This window comes from Ciconia boyciana, chromosome 2 (genome assembly GCF_034638445.1).
Source record: "Ciconia boyciana chromosome 2, ASM3463844v1, whole genome shotgun sequence".
NCBI classification, from domain to species: domain Eukaryota; kingdom Metazoa; phylum Chordata; class Aves; order Ciconiiformes; family Ciconiidae; genus Ciconia; species Ciconia boyciana.
Window position 1 is genome coordinate 105204548 of NC_132935.1, and position 23485 is coordinate 105228032.

Here is a 23485-nt window from a genome sequence, read left to right on the forward strand (position 1 = left end):
CCTTCATTATGGGTTTTTCTACTCTTTTTTTCAAATATGAATAACAAAAGAAACATATGTTTGACAAAAGTATACCATAGGTCTGATCTGTTGTGTCTGTATGCTAACTTGTACTAGCTGACCTTCTTTCTTGACCATTGGAAAATTTAACAAAAAGTAAGGGCCCTAGCAAGAATATTATTTTAATTTTAGATTTATTTTGAGTAGCAAGATTTTTGGGATCCGAGAGTAGTTCTGGTGCAGGTAAATAAAACTCTTCTTCTCCTGAAAAGAGCAATACATCGTAATATCAAAATTGTGTTCAGGTTCATCCTTAGAGCTGTACTTAGGTGGCAGTACCAGAGTAACAGTGATGCAAATCCCCTGCTTCCATGAAACCATTCTGGTTTAAATTGGTACAAATGCCAGTGTGTATGTACCAAATATGAAATAAAGTGGCTAAGATCAAGTCCACTTCATAGCTAGTGGTATATTTCCAGTTTCTTGGGGAAACTTCCCCTGTAGCTTACCACTGCACAAATCTGAGTTAAGAGAATGGAAAAGACGTGGCGGTCAGTCAGATACAAAGGGGTGAAACTGTCATAAATGAAGTAATGATATTATCTGCACCCAATGTTTTAGACAAGTAATTCCAAAATACCAGCTTAATTTCAGTGTTTTAAAGTATTCACTTAATGTGATTTAGTTTCAAAAATGCACTAATTTCTCAAATTAAATTGGCTTATAGTGCCTTTCAAGAATGCCCCATAAAACCTTTTTTTTTTGTTCAGATGGAATACTTCCTTTTTTTTTTTTTTACCGTTTCTCCTGATGCTGTTTTTAATAGTTTACTATTATTATTGTTTGCTTGAAAATCTATTGAACAGTTTATCTGTTAAAAGTAGGGGAAATGATCTATACACAAGACTATGTAGCATGAACATAGGGTAGCTGTATATTGTCAAGACATTAGAAAATACAGTATAAAGGGCAGTTCCACATGCATTAGGAAATTGTATTTACCATCTTAATTTTTCCTTCTCTGGTTTCTTTTTTGTCCCTCTTTTCGATACTTACTTCCAAACAAGTTTTAGACCAAGATTATTCTTTTGAATAGTTTAAACAATTTTTCAAGAAAGTGTTGGTGCAAGTTTGATTGGTTCAGAAATTTATGCATTGTAATATTCTAGTTGTCTTTTAACAAAATTGGAGTTTCTGACTTTTATGAGTTCTGAAATTTCCTTGATGCACAAATGGTTTTGTTAGACTATGATATAAAATGGTTGTGTGGAAATCCATTCTGGGCTGCTAAGGAACAGCGTGTGTTTTAGTAGCATGAGAATTAATATATTTTGTGCTATTTAAAATAAGTGTGTGATTAATTTTTTGATGAGTTGCAGGCTACTGCAAATCCAATTTAGGCAAACAAAATTTGAAATATAAATGTATTAGCTGAAAATATTTAATCATAGACATGAATATGAACTTATCATGCTCATTGCTTTACACTTGCAGGTTGGCTTGAATTATTAATGCATATTGTTCAGCGGAAGCAGAAGAGACAATAGCACTGACTCTGGCTGTGATGAGGAACAGTCTTGCTGGTGGCCAGTAGCAGTAGGAGATTATTTCTCCTTCTTTGCTGTCTTAGCACAGCTGATCACACTTTTCCGCATATTGCTTCCCAACTGCCCCATGTCCTGCTCACTGTGGTGTAGGAAGCAGTGATTGCACGCAGGCTGCTGCTGCTGGCATCGAATCAGCAACCCCAGATCAAAAAGAGAGCTTTTTTTCTCTTTACAGTCTGATCCTTTGTGCAAATGTGTACGTTTTAATGCTAATAAAGGTGATTTGGTTTTTGTCAGTTTTTTCCACGTAGGAATAGAGTCAGCTTGCTACTAAAGCTTGTCTGATAACAATGCTGACTGGCAATTAAAATTGCAGGCAGTTGGGGTATTACATCATGTTTGGAGCTGTTTATCTTCCTTGTGTCAGAAATCAATGTTGCAGCAATGGAAAATATGAAATGAAGAAATAAAAAGTTGCATTCAAACCTTGAAGTCAGTGCACGTTACATTGAATTATTAAACAATATAATTTAAAAACTTCAGAAATAAAATTGATGTTGAAGCCTCTCCATTTCACTTGATAATCAGGTAATGGATGCAGAAAAAAGCTAGCTGCACGCTTTTTCAGTTATTTTACCTTCAGTTGTGTTTTGATGTGTGTGTTTGATTTAGGTATGGGACACTGGTAGACAGGTTATAGTAAAGTTTTGTTAGTGAGGTGTGTTGTTCTTATGAAGCAATGAAAGAAGATGGTATTTGAAAGGCAACCTGATGGGATGTATTCTGAAGGACAGCCGGCATGGTGTCTGTAGGGGTTTACTGTTTGAGACTCAGCAGATCCTTCATCAGCGATTAGGGGTTACATAGGCAACTTTTGGGTGAGAGATTTTGGTTACTGATTGCACTTCCTCTGGTGAAGAGCCGCAGTCCAGACCAAGCTGCAGGGCACTTGCATGTTAGTCTGCAAACCAGGATCCAACCAGCCCCGGGGCTGGCACGCAGTGCTGCGGGAAGGGCTTGTGAATCTCCAAGGAATTCCGGGTGTCAGAGACCAGCTATCAATAAGATGCAAATATATGATTGTAGAGAGCTTGGATTCCTTCTCACTCTGGAAAAGACAGGATTTAAGACGAGTAGGATCTCCGGCCTGTGTTTCAGCAGCTTGTTTGACTTGTGAGGACCTTTGGTTTGACAATTTACTCTTTAAAGACCTTCAAAATAAATAGTTTATCAGGAAAAAAGTCAGGATTAACGTTGTGCACTTCAGTGCGTTTTTCCTCTTTTTTGTGTGTGTGTGTGTGTGTGTCCTAATCAGTGTGTTTTTTTACTGTTACTTGGTAATAATACATGTGTGCTCAGGGCAAAAAAAAATCTGATTAAATGCTACATTATTGCTTTAGGTGTCATTTTTCAAACAGAGCAAAAAAAGAGGAGAAAATGAAAAGAATAAACTTCTTCCTGATTCTTCTCCCAGTGGCATCAAGCCACGTAGCCTTGTCATGAAAAGGTCACTTAGATTTTAGTTGAAATGATGGCAGCAAGTACTTTGTTTTATGTTTGGGCCCTTTCCTCCTGGTTTTCGCTGTGACACAGCACAGGGCTGCTCCCACTTGCGGAGCCTGTTACAGCAATGGGCGTAAGGCAGTGCGGCGAGTACCAGAGCTCCCAGATTTGACAGAATGGGAGAAGAATGACAGGAAAGAGAAGAAAAAATCATGTCCTAAGTGAGGGTTGTAGGAATATTAAATCTAACACCTGACAAGAGATTACTCCAAACCCAGCAGCCTTGAATATGAATCATTGTAATGAACTCTGCGTGGAAGTGTACCTGAAGACAGTCCAGAAACTCAGTCTGGTGAAAACACAGTTGCTCTCCTGCCTCTGTCTGTGACAGCACATTACTCCTACTATATTTACTGATACTCAGGTCTTTTTGCTTGTGGTTGTGTTTTTTGGTACTTGAAAATTTGTTTTTTAAAAGGGTTGATCTATTTGTTTATTCCTTTTTTTTTTCCAAAGTAAGCATTAAGATTTTAAATTTTTTAGAAATTGTTTTTTAAAGTAAGATTTTGTTTCGAGGACTGTGTAACATAGTTTTTGTCTAAAATTCAGGGGAGGTTTTTGTCTGTGGGAAAAATTGTTTAATTTTCCCTGTGTTTCATTTCTGTGTGAACGTTTTAGAGAGACGTGTTATCTGTGTGGCTTTTGCTCAATATTGAATCAATGTGCTGAGAAAAGAATAGTGTTTCCTAATTCATCAGCACATTGGTTCCTTCCTTGTATTCTCATATTTAATTGCTTAATGAGTCCTGCCTCTGCTTAGCTGAGATCTCTATGATGTTTACAGCTCAAAGTGGAGTGGTTAAAGAAGTACAGCAGTTTTGTAGGAAACATATAATTAATTACCTTACTAGATGTACAGTAGTTTTGCATCTGAGATCCATAATCCAGTCCATATGGAAGCAGGCTGCCAGCTCTGGTGTTGGTGATCCATTTACTTGAGGACTACTGAGCTTCTACGCTCTTTGTGAGATACAGGTGGTATAGAAGTCAGGTATGAGACATTTGTGGCTGATGGGCCTTTCTTGGGTACACAGACAATTTAAGAATAGCAACCATTGTTTTCTTTGCAGCATTTGTAAAACTAAAATTTGTTCCTGGGCTGGAAGTATGCATGAAAAATTGCGACTTGCCAATGGCAGAAAAAAAGAGCAAAAAAAGAGGAATTTTGGGTGAAATTCCTAAGAACAGGCTCAATCCTAGAAAGTGCTGAGTACTACTACAGAAGGCTAACTGCTCTTGCTATTGCTGATTTATCGCAGCATGAATGTGCCCCTATAGCAGCAGCTTAGAAAGGACCTGTATATCTCTTTAATTTCATTTGGAACCACAGAATATCCTGAGAGCAGGTGAAATTCTTCATTGTGCTTATTTAAAGCCTTGTGCACTGCTGCAAATTTAAAATACCAGTGACAGGAGCTAAGCCTTTTCAGTTTTAGACAAATTAAGAATAGACCTATTTTAAATAGTTCAAAAGCCTCTTAGCAAGACCAGTGTCCAACTGCAAAGCAGAAGACTATTATGGACTGACAGGTGATTTGCTAAACAAAGCTGCAGCTGACCAGATGTCTGCAGTCCACTGTACTTGGTATATAATAATGGTTGCATACAGTCCTGATAACACAGGTAGAAATACATGGGTGGGAGGGAATAGTTTGAGATGCAAATAGATACCCTAGCTAGCAATCTGCAGCCATACAAAGCCATGGATTTGTTAAATATGTTTTTGCAGTTTCTGCAGGGCAAAGGAGAAAAAGAGAAAGCACATAAATACAGATTATGCATTTTGTGGCTGGTAACTGGAATTTTTTTATTAATGCTGAGACAAAAATGTGTTAGCCAAATGTGTCAAGCAAACCAAGCAATTCTCTGCATATCTACCATATATTACCACATATATATTACTACCAGTGCTCCAAGTCATTAATTAAGCAGGGTTCTCTTATGTGTAGATTATGCTGGCAGGTTAATTATGGTTACCAGGTTACTGAATCAATAAATGAATGAGGGAAACAGATTGCATACCTAGAAGTTGTTTTGTAAGATTAGAAAAGGAACAGAGGGGATATATTGAGGCAGTTTAAGGCGAGATGTCATAAATTTGAATTTAGGCAAAGACATGGATTAATTTCAATATCTGTTTGAAAAAATAAAAAAATTTTTAAATGCTAATTGCAAGGAATAATAGAATAGGAATAATAATAGGAATAATAACATTATGCTTTTCTTCCCCAGGTATTGGTACTGTGTGTAAGTGTATTCTCTTTTTATGCCCTCATTTTACTCAGTGTGCAAGAGTTGTATCTGTTTTGTAGAGTCTTTTCCGCTGCCTGAATTTGTAGGGCTATTGAAGGTGTGATAAAATACTTGCTTCTCTTCCACAAAAAGCTCCAGGACTACTTAGCTCAGAGCCAAGACCTTCCTTTTTGCGCTTGATATGCTGTTCATATTCTGTCTTACAGTGACAGGAAGTTATTTATATTTACCAAAAGAGTAAATATAAATATAATATAAATTGTTTCCATTATTTTTGTTGTGCTAGAATAATTTTTGTAAAAACACATTCACTAATAATTAGCCCTAAAATTGGCCTCTCAACTTCGGTCACTCAAGGGAAATAGTTCACTGGTTCCTAGCAGAAGAGACACCATTTAAAATGAAGGACATTACTCAGAAAGACTTTGGTTTCTTCATTCACATTTACCTATGAGAAACTGTTTCAGAGATATCATGGGCTGATAATATGCTCTTGACATAACTCTTCCTCAGCATAGGTGGAGCTGAAGGGTATTTACTCTTGCTGTAATTTCAAACACTACTGGGCTGAACATATGCTGCTCCCAATAGCTTGGGTAGCAATTATTGGCAGTGGCATTGAGTTCCCCCTTCTGTACTCTTCCACTAAGCAGCACAACGAAACAGTTGATTTTTCAGTTATGTCTCCATTCCCTAGTTCACTGAATGACACTGGAGTTCTATCAGAAAGGAATTTGACAGATAGAAAAGGTAGTAATTTGACAGATGGAGCTATTTCTGAGGAGTGGAGTTTAACACAGAATATTCAGGTTGGAAAGGTTGTAATTTGTGGTAATGCCAAGGAGTGCAGATTCACACACTGAGCTGGCACTGCAGTGCACTTGCGCCCTTGTGCTCTTAGTGTCGTCTCCTCTAATAACAAGAGCGTGAAACGGTACCTTGGGGCGCTCCAGCTGAGCAGGGTGGCCAATGGCACGGGTCTCCTCTGCTTCTGGTTGTGCTGGTTGAACAAGCTACTGCTCCCAGTTGCATATCACAGCATCTTTGCTGGAGGTGTTGGTCTTCCTGATCCATCGGAGCTCAGTGAGCTACTTGGATGACCATTCCTTAGGCTGGCTCGGTTCACAGAGGCAGGATTAACTAAAAGCCTTTAGATAAATGTCTTTACTGTCTTAGTTCTTTTTGACATACATAAGCTAGAGAGTACTTCCATGTGCCGTGCACCTGGCAAATTTGAGGGGTCTCCAATAATGGGGTAATAACCTTTGGGTCAGAGAGAAGGTGTGTGCAAGACCACCTGTGTTCTGGCTGACCACTTAAGTTATTCTTTCCTCTACAAGCCCCACCATCCATTTTGGTGGCCCTGGAAGATAACTTGTCTTTGACCTCTGTGTGACCATTAGCACTTCATCCCTCTCTGTCACCTTCCACCTTTTCATTTGTCTTTTTCATCTGTTTAAACTGTAAACTTCTTGGAAGAAGGTGTGTCTTCTGTTTTCACAACGCCAAGCAAAACAAAGGCCGGATCTTGTTCAGGTCCTTCAGTTTCTGCAGAAATAATTAATGAGGTTTTGTGTGAGCTGTTGCAAAGTGCCTAGAGACTGCTAGATTTGCCTACACGGTTGCCGTGCTGCACCTTGGCCAAATTGTTGTTTGTAAAGCAATTTTGTTTCTAATATAAAAGGCACTGTATAAAATCAGTTCCTATTATCTTTTCACAGAGAATTTTCCATCTGAATTGTAAGCTTAGAGTTGCTGACTGTCTCCTTAAACACTTCCAGATAATAATGATACATGTTCTTCCAGCTAATATGTATCATTAATTTTTATCAGGCAAGGCTTGGTTCATAGCTGTAGAAATAATATGATTTACTGGCCTCCAGCCAAACAGTTAATTACCTGCTGGTTACTTGAAGCACCTGGGGCTTTGGTTAATTCCAGTGTAAGTTCTTAACTTGCTTGTAAAGGATCAGTACCTCATAAATAGTTTCTGTAACTAACTTTACAATGCTGATGAAGTTTAATTTTTTTAATTATTTTTTCTTATTTATAAGAATAAATATGTGGGGGACAGCTTTAAATTGCAGTTATATAAGGCAACTATTTTGACTTGAGGTATCAAATAGTAGACCCATACCCATGTGAACAGCATACAAGTGTCATAGACTGGTTACTTAGGCACCTTCAGGTCTTTGGGAGAATCTCAGTAGTTTTATATGTACCAGACTGATTGAAGATGGATTTGTTCTGTAATCCTTAGTTTGTTTTGGTTTTTTGGTCATATTGTTTTAAAATAATAAGATCAGGTGAAGAGATCTTAGGCCAGGCTTCACTTGTGGTAAGTCCATTGAGATGATTTACAATAGTTAAGGCTCTGGCTGTGTTAAAGTAATTGAGACAGATAATAGACTTCCATCTCTCTTTTTCTGTATCTCATCCCTTATTTTTTTCCCAGAAGTCATAAGCTACTTACTTGTTTGAAATGTGGGTGAATAGAAGTAAAAATCACTGTTCTCAGAAGGAAAAAGCTGGGGCTGTCTTTGGTCCGGGAAGCATCCTTTAGGCAGGTTCTGTACCTGAAGTTAGAAAATAATTTTTCCACAGCCTTCTTACGGTTTTGGTTATAAAGAGTGTCTCAACTGATTAATTGCTTTTGTAGCTCAAAGGGAGGGAAGAGATTCTGTAATTGCTTAGGTCCTAGGCCTTGCTTAGATGCCTTATATCTGCTAAATAAACTGATGGACAGGATAGCTAATTTAAGGACAGGTGTTATACGCTCTTCTTGCAATGGGCCATTACTAAATTCTGTGTGAGTTGAACTCCCTGAGAGAACTTAACAAATGTGTCCAGGTGAAAGGAATTACATTAATCCAGTTTCAGTTGTAACCTCAAGTGAGAAAAGTTAAAAGCTTCCAGTCAAACACAGTGGGCAAAAAAGGTTGTTGTTCTTGTCTTGTAATGCTTATATTCATCAGGATGCATGAGGAACCTGGCAAGAGCCTGAAGCAGTGAATCACCATGGTAAGTGGCTGGCCAGCTACCATAATTTAGAAATTATCTCAGCTAATAAGATTTGTCAGCATCAAATCTGCTTGACCTTGGCTTGTTAATATGGGTTTGGATGGTGGCTGGACGGAGTGGGCGAAGTAGGATAAGGAGACAGAGAAGAGCACGGTCTGCACACAAGAAGGCTGAGAGAGGTAGTGCTTACCATAGTGTGTACTGTAATACAATGGACGAGAGAGAGCAGGGGTCACTGGAGCAGGAGCAGTGCTAGAAGAGATACTGAGGAGTGCAATGCTAGTTCTCCTGCCCTGCACGTTCTTGCAACCTGAAGGAAAAAAGCTGCTGTACCCAAGGCTACCTGTGATGAACTGGTAGCTTTTGTGCTGCCCTGTTTCTTCTTTTTTTTCCAAAAAGCCGCAGCTGAGGTTGCATGGTACTGTGTGGTAGATATACCCATACAGAACATTCCCTGTGGTGGGACTTCAGCAGCCAAATAAGAAAGAATGGCTTAAAGATGAGAGCAGATACAGAGATGAACTTCGTTGTCCCAATTTGTATAGGCTGGCTAAGTTGATGGCTAAGCTAGGGGGAGAAGCAGATTGCCAACCTAATGAGTGCCAAAAGGAAAAATGTAGGTTTGTCACTGCTGAGAGATGATTCTGACTAAGTAAACACCAAAGCAAAGCAGCTTTAGCTGATAATTGGATTCTCAGAAGCAGGAAGTGCCTGATCTGATTGTTTATACTTTTTTTCACAAAACTTGGGCAGGCTGTTCCTTTTCTTTGTCTCTCCTCTTTTTCTCTTTCCCATCCTCCCCCCCATTCCCTTGACTTTCAGCCCTCTCAGATCTACCAGTCAGTCTGTCTTTGCCTGCAGACCTGGAAGGAACGCTCTACTCCAGTGTAGAAGCGACAGCTTCTTTTAGCTTGCATGCTGCGGTTATCTGACTTGTGCATCTCAGAGCAAAACTGATAAAGACTGCTAAGACAAGATGGTCATTTTCAATCTTCAATAGCTTATCATATTTAAAAAATCTCATGAAAGAACTGTATGTTAGTTAAATGATGTTTAATAGGGATGCTTATGAATAAAATATACCAATTTATATCTGATTTTGTAATAATAGTGTTAGACACTTCTTTTTTCTCTGACTTGTCTATATAAACAAAGGGATCAAAAGAAAACAGCATGTCTATGCTTGTTTAAATCAATTGGCATTAGTGGCAAGTGTCCTTTGTGGTCCCCAAGTTATGTGGAAGCACTGAAAATTATTGTGGTTTTGTTCCTTTTGTACCTGGATAGTTCAAGATTTAAAGCCAAGACCTAACGCACCTGCTTTATATCAGAAGTTTCAAACAGTCTGTGGAACAGTATAGGAACTGTAGTAGAATTACCATTTTTGTGTCATAGGAGGGGAAAAAAGAGAAAACCGGTATTGTTATGCCTAACTATTTTTTTCCCCCAGTTTTTATGCAGGTCATTATAGAGCCACCATTGTGAACTTTTCCGCTGGGTGAGAAGATTGTTAGGTTTAAGGTGCAAGTTCCTACTTGTTTAGACAAGTACATGCCCATACATGGAGGATGGGCCCTTTTCAGGTTTTGAATACTTGCCCCCCCTGTAGTTTAAGCTGACTGGGCAGTAGGTTAGGATAGATAGAAATAACCTATTTGGAAAGTACGGTGGCACAGTCAGATGAAGATTGGAACTAGTCTGATAAAAACAGTTCAAATGTCTTTTTAGAGAAACAAGGGAATTAGTCAAGCATAGGAAGCTAAAAACCATCTGAGATCTCAAGTTTATTCCCTACGCTGCAATGAACACTTGTGTTTACACAGAAATGTCAGTAATGGAGTAACTGATTGTGGGTTTTTGTTTATAATGCCAATACATTGTTCTGTTTCTTCACCTGCAGCTGCACTGAGAGCTTGTGCTGATGGAGGTGCCAATCGTCTCTATCACATGACGGAAGGAAGCCAGGACAGGTATGTTAACAGTAAACTTGAAGTCATTGAAGTAATCTCTTCTCAATGAAAGTAAAGTATGGAGGAACAGGATCTGTTCAGTTACTGAAGTAGCTGCCTGCTCTGTGCATGGTACTTTAACGAACTGTGGCAGGTAGTATAATATTTTCTCCACATTATCTTTTATTCCCAGCTACAATTTTTAAAAACACACAGGTAACCTGAAATACCTCTTTTCCTTAAGCCCACTGGTCTTTTTTCCTCTTGAAAGCTCTCCTCTCATTCTGTCTTATTTTATGCATCCCTCAGAGCTAGGCCTTTGATGCAGCCTCTGAAAAAATTTGCTGTGCCCCTAGCAAGGGTTGACTAGAGGAACATCTGATGCCTCTCACCAGGAGCTAGAACAACGTATGTCCTCTTCATTCTTCTTGTGAGGCCTTAGAGGAAATCTGTTTGCTTTGTGAAGTGATATGGGTAATAAAATAGGAAGTCTACTTTTCTTTCTGAATTATTTCTAAATTAGTGTCGGGGCATCATACATGACCAAAGGCAAGTACAGAGCTTATCTATAAATGTATATGCTAGGTGAGAAAATACAACTGAAAGGAGAATATGTTCTTGTTTTCTGTAATGGCACTTAAAATTGTAAAATATCCCAGGTTTCTGCCCCAGAAGTGTTGAGCTGGGGTTGTGATGCAAAATACTGCATTCAAGTGGCTTCTCATTTTTGTAGTGGAACCATGGAATGCTGTGTAATCTGAGTTTACTAAGGATCCTTTGTGCTTGTCTTTAGGATTTTCAGTTGTTTTGAGCAAGAATTCATAAATAAATAGTTTAATAAAAGCAAATAAATTAATAAAGCTGACTCTTGGGGCAAAGGAATGAGACAGGTATTTGGTAGAACTTACAAACTTATGAACAATTTTGTTCATACAGCAAAATCTGGTACATATTTTGTTATTAATCTCATGGCAAGTGTATGATGGAGGCCAGGGGAAGCTCGGTTTCCTCCTGTCCTTCAAAGTAAAGACCAGAGTTGGAGAGGAAGACTGTAGTCTTAAAGTAAAAGTTGACTTAAAATTTCTTCCTTTGTCACCTCTGAGAAGTTTGATGGCTGAGATCTACAACTGCTAAAACCGAGACAAGAATCTGTCACGCACTACTAACTGTTGTAGGAGTATTCCTTCTGTAATCTTCTATTTCTCTTCTCCTAGTAGTTGCTCACAGAGCCATGCACAACTTAAACTTGAATTCAAACAAAAAATCTGTTTGACTTGCAGCAAGCAGTTCTCTTTGATAATGGTGATGCTTTCCTAAGAACAACATTTTAGAGCTTTCATTTTACCTTCTCCTGTAACCCATTCATGTCTTCTGCACACCTTTATGTTTGTATTAAATAAATATAGTTCAGGGGAAAATGGATGATTATACCTTGACTGAATAGTTCTTTCAGTCTTACATACTTGGCCCTTGGAGTATTCTTTTTCTCTATCTTTCTTCTTCTAATCTTAATTGCTTTGGGTAGGTATATTTTACCTTCAAAGTGATTCTTTTGAAACAAAAAAAAAGACCTGCATAATTTTGATTTTTGTCTTTAAAGAAATCATTCTGATGGAAAGAATATTCATTTACTTCTCTGAAGTATTTTCCCTTAAATTCCCTGTCCAGTGTTATTAAAGAGCTGTCTGCTCAGACTCTACTGACATGCTAATCATTTTTTAATGCTGTCTTAACCTTCTGTTTAAAACTATTTTATTCAAAGCCCTGATATCTAATTGTGTTGTATCAAAACCTAAAAACTGTAGTCCTTTAATTCTAGGGAGATTATTATATCCAAGAGATATAAATAAAAAACTTGATTGATATTTTGGGCTTGATTCTCAGTGGCACCAAAGTGTCTTTCTGCTGCTCTGGCAGCGTGAAGAATCTTTTAGGGCGGGAATAAATTATAACATTCTGGAAAAAGGGTAGCTTGCAGTATGGGAGTTATTGGCATGTTTTCCTTTGGAGATAAGTGAAGTAGCCATTGCTATTTTGAGGGGTCCATTTCCAAATCCTAGAAGAATATAGGGCTAGAAATGACCTCAAGAGATCCATCCTTCTTTCCCTTTGCTTTAAGGTGAAGGCAAACCTATCTGTTCCATTCCTGATGCATACCTAGTTAGCTGGTTCTTAAAAATCTTCAAGTGGGAGCTCCCTCACCCCCATCCAGCTTCCTCTGCTTTAGGCTAAAATATGCACAGCTTGTTTGGTCTTTCTTTATTGGTAATCTTTACTTATTGCTCTTATTGGCCTCTCTTCAGTTAGTCCATATACATCTTAAAGTGCTGTGGCTGAAGCTAGGCAAGATGCTCTACAGGAGACTTACCCAGTGCTGAACAATGCTTTAACTTGCTTCTCGTGTTAAGTCGGCCTATGCTCTTGAATGAAAAGCAGCAAGAGCAGATTCAGGGGCCCCCCATTTCCTGCCTCCACTGGTTTCCTGTTTTCTCCATCGGTGTCTTGACTTGTTTCTGTGCTTGAGTGGCTCACCTATTCCCATCAAGCAAAAGAAGCTCTCACCTTCCTCTCTATAGCCCTGCACAGGCTGGCTTAGCAATGTGACTTCAGGGCGTGAGATTAACGTGTGTAAAATGTTATATGTCTTCATCGGTGTTTGTGGTGGTGTTTTTGTGATGCTTTTGGTTGGTTTTCCCATAAGTTTCTGTAAAAACTAGCTCAACAAATCTGAATTGCAATTACTCTTGTTTAAACAAAGAAACAAACCCAAGAAAACCTTCATTTTTGTAACTACTAATGAGGAGAAATAATGCTGTTTTTTGTCAATGATGTGTTAAAACAAATTACCTTCTAGAGCAGGAGAGGTAGGAAGAGTAACCAAAAGGGCAGGATAACTTTTCCTTAGAGAGGCCCGACCTTGGGAGCTGTCAGTGTTGGAAACAGAGAAAAGGCAGGAGGGAAGACGAGATGGACTACTGTGCTCTGTTGCTTTTGTCTCTCTGGCTCTACAGCCCAGAAAGGTTATTTTCCTTAGACTATGTTTTTTCTTTGTTAACATCAGTTCCCACTTAGAAATAAGGCTTACTGCTAAACTGTTCTTGATTGCTAAACATTTGCAGCTAATCAGAGTTAAAGGTGAGTTACTGATCTTTATGGATTTTTTGCTCTGCCTTATTCTGTCTGCCTTGCCTATCCTGTTCTGTGTTTCCTTGAATCACTATGAAGCACTGCTGTCCGCTTCAGAGTTAGGTTGTTGCTTATCTGTATCACACTACAGCAACTTCTTTCTCAACACTTTCTGACTAAATCTTAAGGCATCAATTTACCTGTGTGTCACTGGCTTTGGGGTATATGAAGGTGAAGATGCCTCAAACTGTCATCATATTGGCACCTGTCAAAACAATCATTAGTACTTGTGTCTCAGATGCTATTTTACAGAGAGATGTCAAATCCATCGTGTACTCAGGTTTTGCAACATTAAGAGCTTCAGGTCAAAGAGGGGAGCAGTCAGCTCTAGAAGAGGAAGGATAATCCTATCATAAAAAATGCTGGCTTTCTGGGGTTCTGTTTAGTATTTCAGTATATCAGACTTACTGTATGTCATGAGCTGGGCTGCCTACAATCACTAAGAACATCACTTTCATTATACATCCAGTTTCTTTCTGTGAACTGCATAAAGTATGAGAGTAGCAGTGAAACTGAAAAATGGTTGTATATTTTGATGTAGCATTTTTCTACATGTAAAACATACATGAGGTGTACTTAGGTGGTGCACGAAAATGCAGTTGCTACTGTATAATTCTTCTCTGAACTGGGCATGCAGGGAGGCAGCTCCAAGAAGTTCTACATGTGTGTTTGAACATTAGGAACAAATTTTGTAAACATTGCCGGTTGATGTAGCTGCTACATTTCAAGTACAGACCTCAAAAAATCTTTTTAGAAGCAACTTATATTCAGGAATACAGATTGCTACATAAAGTTTGTCTTTCGGTGACACCCCCCCCCCGGGATTTAAATAAGCCATTTAGTGAGAATGAAGCAAGGGTATTGGTTGTACAAGGTGATGTTACTGATTTAACTCAGATTTAACAAACTCTTCTATGTCCTAGGCTTTGTATTGAAAAACTAAAGTGGGAAATAGAAGTCTTAATTGTACAGCTTTGTAACCAGATGTAACCAAAATTATTAGTTTGTTCTTTTGTAACTAAGCAACATAGAGATAGGAGCAGGTTAGACAATGCTTTAATATTGTGTTTGTACACCTATGGCTATGGATATGCTACTATGCCCAAAGACAATTGGACAAGGAGTAGTACGGACATGCTGCTATGTTCCCAGTACAGCCCCAGCCCATCTTGATAAAGAGTCGAGGGTAGTTAGAATAATTGGTTTGTGTTAAGGGTGCTAAATAATTGTTAGGGACCATGCACCATGAAGAAGGGGAGCAAGTTACATAAGCAAGGTGGGATTGCGCATGTCCAGAAGAAGGGGTCAACTAAAGGACACACCTGTACGACCACCAAGGACCACCGGAGACCCCCACGGAAGCCCCTCGGAGCTCAAGGACGCATGCGTAATGACCACGCAAATATGATAATTAGTTCCAGGAAATAGAATGAATATGCATTATCATTCCAGGAAATTTGATGCATATGTATGTAACTGGACAATATAAGTTTCGGATGATGTAACCTGCGGTATGCACGCTAGGTGGAACGATCCCCCGTGCATCCGGCGCCGTAATAAAGAATGCCTGCTTCTTAATACTACATTGGTGTTAAGGAGTTTGATTCCCGATTTCGGTGACAGTTTTGGCGACCCAGATGGGACCCTGCTTCTGAATTTCGGCAGATCCGAGGGATTGCAGGATCTCCAGCCGGCACCGAGGGATTCTCGGGGAGAACCTCTGATCCCCCGGACCGAAGAATTCTGAGCAAGATCCCCTGGAACAAGGTAATAAGGCATTCTTTTAACGGGCAACAGAACTTTAGGTAGGACGTGGGGTTAGAGTCCCACTTTGAGCAGTACGTGGGGTTAGAGTCCCACTTTAGGTAGGACATGGGTTAGAGTCCCACCAAAGGTAGGACGTGGGTTAGAGTCCCACCAAGCCTGCTCGTAAGGCGCGGCGAAAGCTACGCAGGGTTGGGCTAAGAGGTACCTCGGTTGGTAAGTCTCTGCTAGGCGAAAGCCTGTGGAGCGGGGCCCAAGGGGGAGTCTTCGACGGGGGTAGAAGTCTCCAAGGTTGGGATTTCGGCCAGGGGCCTGGAATCCCAGAGGGAGCTCCAACAAGGGTTGGGGTCCCTCTGACTAGTGCTTGTGATAGTGCACAATCACAACCACTAGTCGTTTGGGAGATGGGTACATTTCCGAGTAAGAAACCCATCCCACAAAGAACACCTTTGGGATATATTTTAAAACACTGGAAAGATCTGGGGGGTGATCCTTTGACTGGGAAACAATTAATTGAATATTGCAATCATTGGTGGCCAATGTATACTTTGGAAGGTGGGGAGAAATGGCCAAAGAATAGTCCATCGCAATATAATACCATCTTGCAATTAATGTTATTTTGCAAAAGGGGAGGTAAATGAGATGAAATAGCTTATGAGGTATTTAGTTTTGCTTTGCAAAATCATCTGGAGTGGCAAAAACAGTGTGGGATTATCCAGTAAGATTTTATGGTATTGACTTTGGAAAAAAACAGGGAAGGAATAAGAGTTTAAGATGATGTTGCTCTGCCTGTAACATTGGAAAAGGGAATGGCCCAAAGTGAGAGAATTGGATCTTTCGCTACAGGCAATTAAGTTGATGACTCTGAATGATGAGGACTGAAGGAGACCAGGGGAGTCAAACCCAGCTGAACACCTGGTTACATTAAAGCTGAGGAATGATGAAGTAGAATTTTTAGTTGATACAGGGGTAACATATTCGGTATTAAATATATGCAAAGGGGGGTTTAGTCATAAAACTATAAGTGTTGTTGGGGGAGCAGGGTGGAAGAAAATCGGCGGTTTTTACAACCTTTGAAATTCAAATTGGGAAAGCAATGGGTAACTCATCAATTTTTGTATATGCCAGAATGTCCATCATCTTTGTTAGGAAGAGATATATCGAGTAAATTGAATGCACAAAATAATTTTGAAAAATGGGGAGACTCACCTGTTAATACCTGAATCAAAAGCTGTGGAAGCGAGAATTTTTATGTTACAGAACACACCAAGACCGAAGGAAGAAATTCCTGCAGAAGTAGAGGATGCAGTAACACCCTTGGTATGGGCTAGTGGAATTCCAGGTCGGTCTAAATTGGCGGAACCAGTAAAGCTTGTTCTAAAATCTGGAACTAAACCGGTAAGACAAAACAGTATCCTATCAAGTGGGAAGCTAGAAAGGGGTTGGAAGAATTAATAACGAAATGTTTGAATTATGCATTATTGATAGAATGTGAATCAGAATATAATACCCTGATATTGCTAGTGAAAAAGCAGAATGGCAAGGAATACAGGTTAGCTCAAGATTTAAGAGCCATAAATCAGATTAAGACGTTCACCCAGTAGTAGCTAACACATATACTTTGCTGACATCCTTAAAAGAAAAACAGAAGTGGTTTACTGTACTTGATCTCAAGGATGCTTTCTTCTGCATGCCTCCAGACAAAGATATCCAGGCATATTTGCCTTTGAATGGAAAGCCCCACCACTGGATGCAAGACACAACTCACCTGCACAGTGCTACCTCAAGGGTTCAAAAATAGTCCTACAATATTTGGTAATTAGTTGGCAAAGGAATTGGAAGTGTGGAAAAAAGAATAATATTGCAGTATGTAGATGATATTTTGATAGCAGCAGAGACTCGAGAGGACTGTTTACAAGTGACCATCAGCTTGTTGAATTTTTGGGACAAGCAGGATACCGAGTATCAAAAAGCAAGGCCCAGATTGGGAAAGAGACTGTGACATATTTAGGCTTTGAAATTTCGCAAGGACAAAGAAGATTAGGAGCAGGCAGAAAGGAAGCAATTTGTCAAGTTCTAGAACCCAGAACGATATGGGAATTGCGGACATTTTTGGGTATGGTTGGGTGGTGTCGATTGTGGATCCTCAATTATGCAGCTTTGAAAGGATCCCAGGAGAATTACCTGTTGTGGACACCTGAGTGTTGGACAGCTTTTAAAAATATGAAGGCTTTGATGTCTGCACCTGTGTTAGGACTCAGATTTAGCAAAGCCTTTTGAATTGTTTGTACATGAGTGATAACATCTTGCTTTGGGTGTGTTGACGCAAAAATTAGGAACTTGGAAACGGGCCATTGGGTATTTTTCTAAGCAATTGGATAATGTCAGCAAGGGATGGCCTGGATGTTTGCAAGCTGTGGCAGCAACTGTACTCTTAATCGAAGAAGCAAGGAAATTAACCATGGGGCAGAAAATTACGGTTTATGTCCCACATATGGTAACTTCTGTCTCGGAGCAAAAAGGGGGGCAATGGCAGTCCCCAGGCCGCATGCTTAAATACCAGGTCACTCTCTTGGAACAGGATGATGTGGAACTTAAAACTACAACAGCAGCGAACCCAGCAATGTTTTTGAGCTCGGAAATGGGTGAGTCTTTACACCATAATTGTTTGCAAACTATTGAACAGGTATATTCTAGCAGACAGGACCTGAAGGACGAACCATTGCCTAATCCTGATTTGGAGCTGTTTATGGATGGAAGCAGCTTTGTCCGAGATGGAAAACGGATGGCGGGGTATGCAGTGGTTACCACCACCCCAAGTGATGAAAGCTGAAGCTCTCCCTGTGAATACATCAGCACAGAAAGCAGATTCACACACATGGAGCTATGTGGAAGGAAAGAGGACTGTTGTCAGCTCAGGAAGAAATTCTTCAACTCCTCCAGGACATCCAGCAGCCCAAGGAAGTAGTGGTAATGCATTGTAAAGCACATCAATTTGGACAAACCGTGGTAAATGTGGGCAACCGATTGGCTGATAAAACTGCTAGAGAGGCAGTGGAGCAAAGCATCCTTGCGCTGGTACCAGTAAAACAGGTAAAACTTCCAACCCCGAAACCAAATTATGGTAAATTGGATAGATTATTGGCAGAACAGTTGAGAGTAGTAGAAAATGAGGTGGGTAACATCCACCAGACAAGTCATAGTTACCCCACAAATAATGATAAAATAGTAGAGGAAAAAAGAGAGAAACACATGGGGGAATTGAAGTGATGATTGTGGATTTACAGAAATCAAGATTGCTGTGTGCACATCCCAAATGTTACAGCTGCTTTGAATGAACAAATAGATGATATGAAGAGGGTGGCACAGCAGACTCAAGGTTTAAGGAGTGAAATGCAAACAAATTGGTTAGGCCAAATTTTGGGACATTTTGGATTTCTTCTTAAAAGATGGATAACTGAGTTGTTACAGACATTAATCATTTTGATTACAGTTGTTTTGGTGATTTGTTTGGTTTATCAATGTTTAAAGAAAATGTTGACACAGAAATCGGTGATGAAGCGTCGTACACCAATGCCAGGAGAGAAGCCACCTGCTTATGTTGAGTTATGAAAGATTAAGAGTGGAAGTATTGAAAAGATGATTATTTCAAAACTTCCAAAGGGGGGAAATGTAACCAGATGTAACCAAAATTATTAGTTTGTTCTTTTGTAACTAAGCAACATAGAGATAGGAGCAGGTTAGACAATGCTTTAATATTGTGTTTGTAAACCTATGGCTATGGATATGCTACTATGCCCAAAGACAATTGAACAAGGAGTAGTACGGACATGCTGCTATGTTCCCAGTACAGCCCCAGCCCATCTTGACAATGAGTCGAGGGTAGTTAGAATAATTGGTTTGTGTTAAGGGTGCTAAATAATTGTTAGGGACCATGCACCATGAAGAAGAGGAGCAAGTTACATAAGCAAGGTGGGATTGTGCATGTCCAGAAGAAGGGGTCAACTAAAGGACACACCTGTACGACCACCAAGGACCACCGGAGACCCCCACGGAAGCCCCTCGGAGCTCAAGGATGCATGCGTAATGACCACGCAAATATGATAATTAGTTCCAGGAAATAGAATGAATATGCATTATCATTCCAGGAAATTTGATGCATATGTATGTAACTGGACAATATAAGTTTCGGATGATGTAACCTGCGGTATGCACGCTACGTGGAACGATCCCCCATGCATCTGGCGCCGTAATAAAGAATGCCTGCTTCTTAATACTACATTGGTGTTAAGGAGTTTGATTCCCGATTTCGGTGACAGCTTCCACACCTTACACTTGCTGAGTTTTGTACTTGTAAGTATCAATGAATAAATTCAGACATATCACAAACTTTTCAATGCTCACTGCTCCTGGGGCGTTTCTTGTCCTTCACGTGCCTGGAAATGGTTTCCAGGATTAGCTCCTCCATCACCTTCCGAGGGATTGAGATGAGGTGGAGCAGCCTGTAGTTCTCCGAGTCCTCCTTCTTGTGCTTCTTGAAGACAGGAGTGACATTTGCTTTCCTCCAGTCTTTGGGCACTTCTGCCACTCATGATGATTGATCAAAGATTATCAAGAGTGGCCTTGCAATGACACCAGCCAGTTCCTTCAGCACTCATGTGTGCATCCCATCTGGGCACATGGACTTACATATGTCCATTTTGCTTAAGTATTGCCTGACCTGATCCTCTTCCAGCAAGGGTATATCTTCCTTGCTCCAGTCTTTCCCCCTGGTCTCTGATGCCTGGGATTCCTGAAGGCGGGTCCTGCTAGTAAAGACTGAGGCAAAGAAGGCATTGAATACCTGAGCCTTTTCCATGTTCTGTGTAACCAGGTCCCCTGTCTCATTAAGCAATGGGCCCACATTTTTCCTAGTCTTCCTTTTGTCACCTATGTACTTATAGAAGCCCTTCACATTGTCTTGGATATCCCTGGCCAGATTCCATTCCGTTTGGGCTTTAGCTTGCCTAACTTCATCCATCCCCAGGCAAAGTTCCATGCATTCCAGCTGCACTCTCACATAAAGGGCAAGTCCTCCTCCTCATCTTCCCATCCTGTTTTTCCTAAAGAGCCTTCGTCCCCTCATTGCAACACTTTATCCATGTTTCTGTGATCCTAACAAGATTGTACCTCTGCAACTGCACACAGATCTCTAACTCATCATGCTGCGTGCATTCTCCAGGGCTTTATTTTGCCTCAAATGTTTTAAAAGGAAGCAATAGGCTTAACCTTTGAATAGGAAGACTAAGCTAGTGTAATTTCCATGAGGAAAAGTAGTCGTGTATTTGCTTGCGTGAAAGGTGGAAAGATAACTCATAGTGGAATTGTCTGTATATTTTTATGGCTTCATGTGTGCATTTTGGCAGTTAGTGAGGGTTAGTAGTGCCAATTCACCAGCCATCCTGTCTTCCTTTTGTTGGCTAGTTCAATTGGCTATTTATAACTTACACTGAATTTGCCTAATCTTAGAAACCACTGTCTCCATTGTCAAGATCATAAAAAAAGAAACAGCGAGGCAACAGCTAGCAATACCCATATGTAAAATGAGATCTTTTGTCTTGTTTCCTGAATAACCTTCTATTCATGGAATAGTGGGCCCCTAGCAGGATTATAGAGTGAGAAATTCATATATACTTCACTGTGTTCCATATTGGATTAGAAGTAGGGTACTTAAGGTAATTAGCCATTGATGTAGCTTAATGTAGGGTTGAGAGGAATTCTTTGCCTGAACTCTTCAGATTAAACTGGATACTGTTTTTAAGCTATCTTATATTCAGGCAAAATTTAGGGCACTGGTGCAGAAAACATTGAATGAGATTTTCTGAGTATAGAGTTATACTAGAAGAGTACAATGGTCTTTCCTTGTCTTTAAAATCTATTCATTGTTCATTGTATGTTTTGAGGAGGATGAGAGGGAGTTATACATGTGAAGTTTTTGCTTTATTAATGTTGATATAAGGATATGTTTCAGTAATGTTTAAAAAAAATTGGCCTCTGAAACTGTGAGGTCAAAGCTATTTGAAATGGCTTTCCTGTTGCCGCTGGTGGTGAAGAGTTCTTTGAATTGAGGGATTACAGACTGAAAGCCAAGAAAGTTGAAAGCTGAAGCAGTGCTTTATTTCTCAAATGGCTTAAGGAAATCTTTTACATCAGACACTTTTGCCTGACCTAAAAACTGTAGCAAGATTAAAAAACTGTTTAAAGATCAAAATCAGGAGTGTGAGTTTATCCTAATAACTTCTGCAGGAGTGTTCGGAAAACCCATCCCTATCCACAGTCTGCTCCTTTAGGAAATACCTGACTTGGGATCCATTTTTAAATCCTATCTTACTTTAGAAAACTGCCAGGCATCAACAAATTTCAAAAAACCAAAGCAAATTATCTCTCAGTGTTTGGAAAGATGAGTCCATTCGGAGTTACATAATGTGTTTGTTTCAGGTAGTTCAGATGAGAAATTCTCAAGACACATTAAGATCATCTAGTTTTTGGCTTTTTTCATTTACATCTTCAATTTAATTACTTTCACTCGATTACATTTTCAAATGCATTTTTATTCCAGTAGCCGTGCACTGTAAATATAATTCAAAGTTTGTTTCAGAAACAATGACGAGTTGAGATATCAAGAGCTGAATATCAAGAGATACACATAGATTCAGCCCTCAATTTAAACCAAGATTAGCTTCCTGTACTGGGAGGTGTTTTCTGAAAGTATTAGGGCAATAACGTCACTAGGCGTATCAGGCTTATTGGGTCTCTGAAACAAATGCTAACAGAAATGATGAGAGGTGAAAATCATTGGTGCTTTTTTTACTGCAGGGTTCCTCTTGATATTAAACAGCAGTATAAAGCCAGACCAGGAGTATGCATTCTTCTGGAGTGATTGACTAAGTCACTGTAGTGCTCTCTTTCTATTTAGTTAGTCATCAGATGCTATAAAGGAAAAATCTGGGAGTTACATAGCCGTAGGTCAGGTTCTCTTGAGAATTTTAGGAGGGGCAGAGGTACTGTTTTGCAGATCACACAAAGTGGGGATACATTTTGAGGGAGACAACAGCAACCAGCTGTAAAAGTTGTTTTACAGCTAGATTTACTTGGAGATGCTTCTAATTGTACTTACTACTATATGCCATAAACCATAACAGAAAACAGACAAGGGCTTTTCCACCATCCTCTCAACCTGAAAAATCAAACAGCAGGTTATAATCTGATTTTAAAAAAAAAAAGGCACATGGGCTTATAAATATTAGCAGAATTTAATTGTGATTAAGTTAGTCTTTATGTTGAATTTGTTGCTTTTGCTAGTTGCTTTTGCAAATTTCTATGAAAATTGTAGAATCAATAGTAATATTTATAACTAATAATGATGGGAGGTGACAGTGTTGCCCATTGTTGTGACTCCTGAAAGTTAGACCTCTTAGAAAGAAGGCTTAGTCTCATCATACTCTTAACAGAACCTATGAAATGGCCAGCTTTTCATCCCTGATGTATATGTGCGTACACAGATGCGCACACACCATGTTTCTTTTATTTCAGGAGACATTGAAAGTAAGTTACTGCCTTAGTACAGGACCACGCTTTCTTTACAGGAGAAGAGTAAAAAAGAAAAGCACTCTTAGGTAGAACTGCTGCATATAATTCACAAGTGGCAGACGTAGATGTACCAGGTTTCACCTAGAGTAAGAGTGAGAGTATTGTCTACTGGTTAAAATGGAGAACTGGGAATCAAGACTTTTGTTCCTGATTTGCTCAAAGTCATCCAATGAGTTACCAAATAATCTCAGATTCTCAGTCAGTCACTTTTAAAATGTGGGCAAATAGCCCTTAAGAAGGGCTAAAATGCTGTTCTTGTTCACGTGGTCTCATCAGAGTTTCTGATATTTCCTTGTTAAAAGCTGAGCCTATAAAAGGGCCAGATCTCATTCCTCCTGAAATCAGTATTTAATAAGGAATAGTAGGTCCTAGGTGGAGGCAGAATTGATCTCCATTAGCACTCCAGGTACCTGCACATTTTGGCATAAATCCACAGATTTTCTTTTTTTTTTCTTTTGATACCTCAAGGCATTCAAAGACGGCATTTGGACCCTGTTGTTCTAGCCACATCAGCAGACCTAAGTGTGAGACTCTGCTTTTCTGGAATGATCCTAATCTTGTTAAGGAGTAGAT

General features: G+C 39.6%; 1 protein-coding gene across 1 annotated transcript in view; it reads left to right on the top strand.

Moving 5' to 3' along the window:
* Window positions 1-23485, top strand: part of TPK1 (thiamin pyrophosphokinase 1) — a 319400-nt gene that overhangs the window by 111230 nt on the left and 184685 nt on the right. Inside the window, exon 3 of the mRNA XM_072853402.1 lies at window positions 10285-10354. Coding sequence (XP_072709503.1) covers window positions 10285-10354 — 70 coding nt within the window. The remainder of the gene's footprint in view (window positions 1-10284; window positions 10355-23485) is intronic.